The sequence below is a fragment of the Hoplias malabaricus genome, chromosome 17, assembly GCF_029633855.1.
Source record: "Hoplias malabaricus isolate fHopMal1 chromosome 17, fHopMal1.hap1, whole genome shotgun sequence".
Lineage (NCBI taxonomy): Eukaryota > Metazoa > Chordata > Actinopteri > Characiformes > Erythrinidae > Hoplias > Hoplias malabaricus.
The window spans coordinates 8,943,285-8,949,353 of NC_089816.1; the positions used below are offsets into that span (position 1 = coordinate 8,943,285).

General features: G+C 36.8%; 1 protein-coding gene across 1 annotated transcript; it reads right to left on the reverse strand.

The window, feature by feature from the left end:
* Window positions 1-665: 665 nt before the first annotated feature.
* Window positions 666-4,942, reverse strand: tmco6 (transmembrane and coiled-coil domains 6). The gene is made up of 13 exons (XM_066649837.1): window positions 4,728-4,942; window positions 4,523-4,638; window positions 4,314-4,423; window positions 3,926-4,109; window positions 3,710-3,814; window positions 3,476-3,567; window positions 3,206-3,322; window positions 2,854-2,968; window positions 2,488-2,674; window positions 2,266-2,360; window positions 1,909-2,076; window positions 1,379-1,504; window positions 666-972 (listed from the first exon to the last, which is right to left on the reverse strand). Exons 1-13 carry the CDS (start codon window positions 4,816-4,818, stop codon window positions 955-957), a joined length of 1,524 nt encoding a protein of 507 aa, XP_066505934.1. The 5' UTR covers window positions 4,819-4,942; the 3' UTR covers window positions 666-954.
* Window positions 4,943-6,069: the final 1,127 nt, after the last annotated feature.

Here is a 6,069-nt window from a genome sequence, read left to right on the forward strand (position 1 = left end):
AAAATAAAAGTCCTTAAAGGTTTTTGGTTTCGCTTGTCGTTAAATGCCCCATTTCTTACATTTTTGTTTATTTTACTCTTTACCTTGTCCATTTCTAAAACTGTAAATGTAAAAAAACTTTCATAATTACATTTCCATAGCCATTTTCTATAATTAAATCTTAATATGTTGATTTCAATGCTTGATTTACATATGGACAATTTTCACAAGCTACATTTAATATGTATTATATGAATTTATCTTTATATATTAATTATCTTTAAGTGCTTCATCCTAATCAGTGTCACAGTGCTGCCAAACCCTGGAGTCAATCATTGGGCACCAGGCAGGAACCTAGCCTGGACAGACGTCCATCATAGCACTTCAATCACTCACACATGTGGACAATTTTGCACAGGCCATCAACCTAAAAAAATGTGTTGGATTGTGAGAGGAAACCCACATAGACACAGGGAGAACACATCCAGCTTCTCACAAACTGTGACCAAAAGTGATGATTAAACCAAGGACCCGAGACCATGCAGCTTTATGGCAGTCGCACTACCTGTTGTGAATCACACCACCAAAAAACAAAATAATAATAATAATAATAATAATATATGCTGTAAATACATTTATTTACAGCAATTTTCAGAAATATACAAAAATATATTTGCATGTAGATTCATTCATTCAGTCTTTCAGTCATTCACTCACTTATCTTCTGTAACTGCTTTATCCTGAGTCAGGATGCAGTGGGTTCAAAGCCTTCTGGAAATCACTGGGCACAATGCAGGAACACACCATGGACAAGGCCACACCATCACAAGGCATTTTTTCAGTTAATCAATAATACATTCATACTACAATATTTACATTTTAATATTTAAAATACATATATTTTATTTCTTGATATTTGAAATGCAAGTTTAAGAGGACAACTGTTTGCAACTGAAGTCTGTTTGTTGACCTAATTCATGATGGGTTATCCACCTTTAAAACAAAGACAAGAGATTAATTTTATTATTGGTCTAATTAAAAAGCAGAAATCAGGTAAAAGATTATAATTAATTGTGTAGCTCTAAACTCTCTCTGTTACTGAAATGACCAGAATGAACACTGGATATCCAATATCAATAATTTCACATTATAATAGAAAAATAAACAATTTCTTATATTTTGTGCATACAGTGACTTCTAATAATTAATTCATTGTCTGTAACCACTTATCCAGTTCAAGGAGGAAATCCACACAGACACAGGGAGGATGCACCACGCTCCCTGACCTCGGACCCACAACCCCCAGAACAATGGAACTGTCTGACAGCAACTCTACTTGCTATGCCATTGTGCTTCCCTATTTCTATACATAACTTACACATAAAATACTGCTACTAACCCTGTCGTGATTTTGGAAGTAATGATCTAAAAGGTAGGAAGCCCTCAGACATTGGTCTTCTTCATTATTATACCGAAATGCTTCGAGAAGAGGAACACCATTCAGCTTCACAAACTCTTCAGCTGCCTGCGTTAAGAATCGAGAGAGAAGTTGCCAGTAGTTAAATACAGGTAAACAAACATTATAAGGGATTATGAATCCTCTAATGCAGTCCAGTCTATGCAACATGCATTATGTACTCTTGACAAAAAATTAGTTTACACTGGCTCAAATAAACAATGTCAGTCATAAATTCTAGTGGTCTGTTGACCCTTATGTTAAACAGTCCTAAAATACAGTGAGAACCATTACTGAAATTGAAACATTTTCTGGGACTCTTTATAGCTTTAGCTGCTATTCCTGCTTCATTACACTTCCCAGGTTGATGTTTGTTTTTGCCCTATAGTAAATAAGTATATTTTAATATACACATCTACATAGCAGCTGTCAATAGGATGAAAGTAATGTCTGGCCTCTTTCAGTCAACTTACCTGAGAACTGTTAGCAATCAGCAGGCTTAACACTTCCAGGCTCAACATCACCACATTTTGATCAGCCATTTTAAGTGTGGCACAAATAGAAGGCAGCAGACCTGCCTGGGTCAGCTGGGTGCAGTACGCTGGCCCGTTGTGGGCAATATTACCTAGAATCCTCAGCACCTGCTCATAGAAAAGAAGACTTGATTTTGGTGTTTATGTTAACAGATAGATGAGCATTATTTGAAATTACTGGTAGTGAGTCAAGAGTGCTACCAAAGTTGGTATCAGTTGCATAAATTTCCACGTGCAAACATTGATCAAATATATTTAATTAGCTCTTAATATTAAATGTTTGTATCTCACACTCACCATTGTGTTGATTCCTTTTGAAAAAGGTAAAAGCTGGAGCAGTGCTGGCACCATGTTGAGGAACAGCAGAGCAGAGCAAAACACAGTGGAACTAGCTGCAAATGATTATAGAACATTCAATAATAAATTTTTTTCCAACATTAAAGCTTGATTAATTTTCCATTATACCTGATACAAATGAAAAATGTAAGAACACCAAAGCTTGTGCTGTTTTTTTTTTACCTGTGAGGTTGTTGAGGACCCACAGGCTCTCCCTGGACAGAGCAGAGTGAGAAGGTAGGTAAATCTGGCTGAACACACACAGAGCAGCTAAGAGACGAGCATCCTCTAAACCTGCGGGACATCCGGCTCCCTCAAACACCCTGCTGGCAACCAGGTTACCCAGGCAACGCAGCAGAGGCCAGATCAGCTGTAGTGCAAAGAAAGGCTCAGTAGATTTAGAAATAACTACCTGCACTTGGCAGGGTGAGTTACACTGAAGGCACTACACCTCACATACTAATAATAAAAATGTGCATTAACCTGTAACACAGATACAACTAAGCTAAAAGACTATATTAAAGGGTATATAGCTTTATAAAAACCCACCAGTTCTAGGCCCTCCTCAATGCCTCCTTTAGTAACAGCGCTCCCTAGTGTTATCAAAAGATTACAGCACCTTGAGAGTAGTCCTTGAGTCAGCAGTGCAGAAGTATCAACAGTGCTACCAATGACATAAATAAAATATTTAAAATATTAGAAAGTCAGGCATAAAAATACACATTTATTTTTTATACATGTATACATATATAAACAAGCAAAAAATTCTGATAGAAAAAAAACACTGACAACTCTGCATTCCCTAAGTACAATCTTATAAATGTAAAATAACAAATAAATATAGATATATTAGTGTGGGATGCAAAATATTAACGTTTCAAAAAAGAGATAAACCACATACCGTGACACTATATAATGTAAACACCAGGCATATTCAATTGCTGGCCCCAAACCAAACTCAGGCTGTGGAGTCAAAATTGAGATCAAATCAGGGACCAAACCTGAGGATATGATCAACCTGGGGAATACAATGCTCAGTTAGATGTTATATGCTTACAGTGGGAAAGTAATCATTGGTGCAGACATAGGACCATACAGGGCTATGACTGTCAAATGATACCACTTTAGATATGTTTTTTTTTTGGTGAAAATTTTAAAAGATGTAACTCACGGAATTACTCTGTCTGCAACGTCTTTATCCTGCAGAATCTGGGATAAAGTAAAGCCAGCTGCCTCCACAACTGCCAGGTTACATCTCTGATTCTAGGAAGCATATGTAACACTAATTCATCAGAAAAATATACAACATAAAATTTCATGGAACATTTCTAAATGTTCAGGCTACCAGAACATCCAGGGACTAACGATATGAATTTAAAGAAAGGTGAACTTGTTCTGTTGTTACCTGAATGCAGTTAGACAGGGCAGACACTATCCCTTGTGAAAGAAGCTTCTCTTTTACTACAGCACCGTCAGTCCATAGATTCCCTAATGTGTACAGGCAAAGCTCCTGTGAAAATACAGGAATAAACAGACACACACAGGGAGAAGACAACAGATAAGAGTCATGTAAATCACAAAGAGCCTTGTCAAGTTAAAACCATGAAACCATCGTACTAACCGTGAGCTTGACACAAGGGCTTGAGAGATATGTGAGGAGGTAAGGAGTTGCAGGTAAACATGACTGCCCCACACCGATGTGAGGAGAATGAGAGAGCTCATGGAGACACCTTGCTGCCTCTAGCTGACTCTGGGCATTGTGCCCACTCAGCTGTCCAACCAGAACATACATACTGCTTTCTAGTCTGCAGAGCAGGAAATGATGCAGTTTATTTAACAAAAGCAACTGACCTTTACAACATCTTCATTAAACCTTTATAAGTTAATTTGTTGTTAAAGTTTCATGCATTGGAGAATGTTGTGTGAACTAAAAATTCACAGTCTTGTTCAATCTTGTCAATTCACTGCAAAAAGTCAAAATCACACATTTGAAAAAAATGATGCCATACTTAATGAAGTTGAGGTGTGTCTGAGGGTCTCTCAGTGCCTTCTTCAGCACAGACAGATGTGCAGCTTTTTCCTCTCCACCATGCTGTACACTGTGTAACATTTCCCTTAACTATATGGAAACACACATGCACTTCAGACTTTACAAAGGATAGTGGTAATTAATTTGCATTAATTTAGAATTAATGCAAATTTTCAGGAGAGCTGTTACCTGTTCTGGAGATACAGGAGCCCGACTTGTCTCCATGATCTCTTTTTCCTCTTCATCTTCATTTACCAGATGCCTCTTACTAACGAGTTGTTTATCTCTTCTAGCCTGTCTCAATGCTGGAAAAGAGGAATGACATAGTAAAATGCACACTAAATGGCGATGTTTCTCCCTCACATATACAGATTACTCGTATCACAACAAATACCTCTTTCATGTTCTCTTCTTTTGTGCTTGAACTCATCTTTATCCTCGACTGAGCGGCACGCTTTGTGTCTGACTGCTTTTAATCGCCACATTTTTTTTCTAAACTGTGAACTGTTGATTAAGCTAGATTCATTTTTAATTATGTTAAGCCGTTGTATTTCTGCACTTAACAGCTCAGCAGTCTCAGGGAACCACAGACCAACACAGGCAGGCAGAACAAATCAAACTGCCGCAACAGGAAATTATACTAGCAAATTCAAAATTAAAGTCTCTCTCTCTCTCGCTCTCCCTCTCTCTCTCTCTCTCTCTCTCTCTCTCTCTCTCTCATATATATATATATATATATATATATATATATATATATATATATATATATATATATCAACACAAGCCAGTATCAACACATTTTTTCAAGATATTAAGGATATATATATATATATATATATATATATATATATATATATATATATATATATATATATATATATATATATATATATATATATATATATATATATCTCCTTAATATCTTGAAAATATGTGTTGATACTGGCTTTTATTACTCAGGCCATTACATTTTATGTAAATTTACCCATAATAATTATTATATGAAAAGACGACGCTGAAGTTGGTTACTTATTCGCCAGTTTCTTATTCAGATTTTCTGTTCCATGTTAAATGGTGCAGTAGTTGCATTCTTTCGCCATCAAATGGCAAAGTTCATTCATTCATTCATTATCTGTAAGCGCGTATCCGGTTCAGGGACGCGGTGGGTCCAGACCCTACCTGGAATCACTGGGCACAAGGCGGGAACACACCTTGGAGGGGGCGCCAGTCCTTCACAGGGCAACACACACTCACACATTCACTCACACACTAACACCTAAGGACACTTTTGAGTCACCAATCCACCTATCAACGTGTGTTTTTGGACTGTGGGTGGAAACCGGAGCACCCGGAGGTAAATGGCAAAGTACGAACACGATTTCCATACCGTGGAAAAACTACACGTTTAGCTTCATTCCGTGGATATTATCTCTTTATTTTCAAAGAGTCTCAAAAATCTGAAAGGCTCACTGAAGATACAATGTAACAGACTCTTAATATCCTGAAGATAAAGAAATTTTACTGAGGATTTATTTTTATAATTGCTCTATGAACATAGCACTGGATATGACAGAATGTGTGAAGAATTTGCGCATGTGCCTAAATTCATTGAACATTTTCTCTTTATGTTCAAAGTGTCTCAAAAATCTGAAAGGCTCACTAAAGACACAATATAACAGACTATTAATATCCTGAAGATGAAGAAATTTTACTGTGGAATGTTTTTGTAATGGCCC

Excerpts from the sequence above, each read along its gene's own strand:
- tmco6 (XM_066649837.1), bottom strand. The coding sequence starts at position 4,818 with ATGTGGCGATTAAAAGCAGTCAGACACAAAGCGTGCCGCTCAGTCGAG. Across the intron at positions 3,815-3,925 it reads GCCCTTGTGTCAAGCTCACG|GAGCTTTGCCTGTACACATT; the intron begins GTTAGTACGATG and ends GTATTTTCACAG. Across the intron at positions 2,969-3,205 it reads TTACATTATATAGTGTCACG|CACTGTTGATACTTCTGCAC; the intron begins GTATGTGGTTTA and ends TGTCATTGGTAG.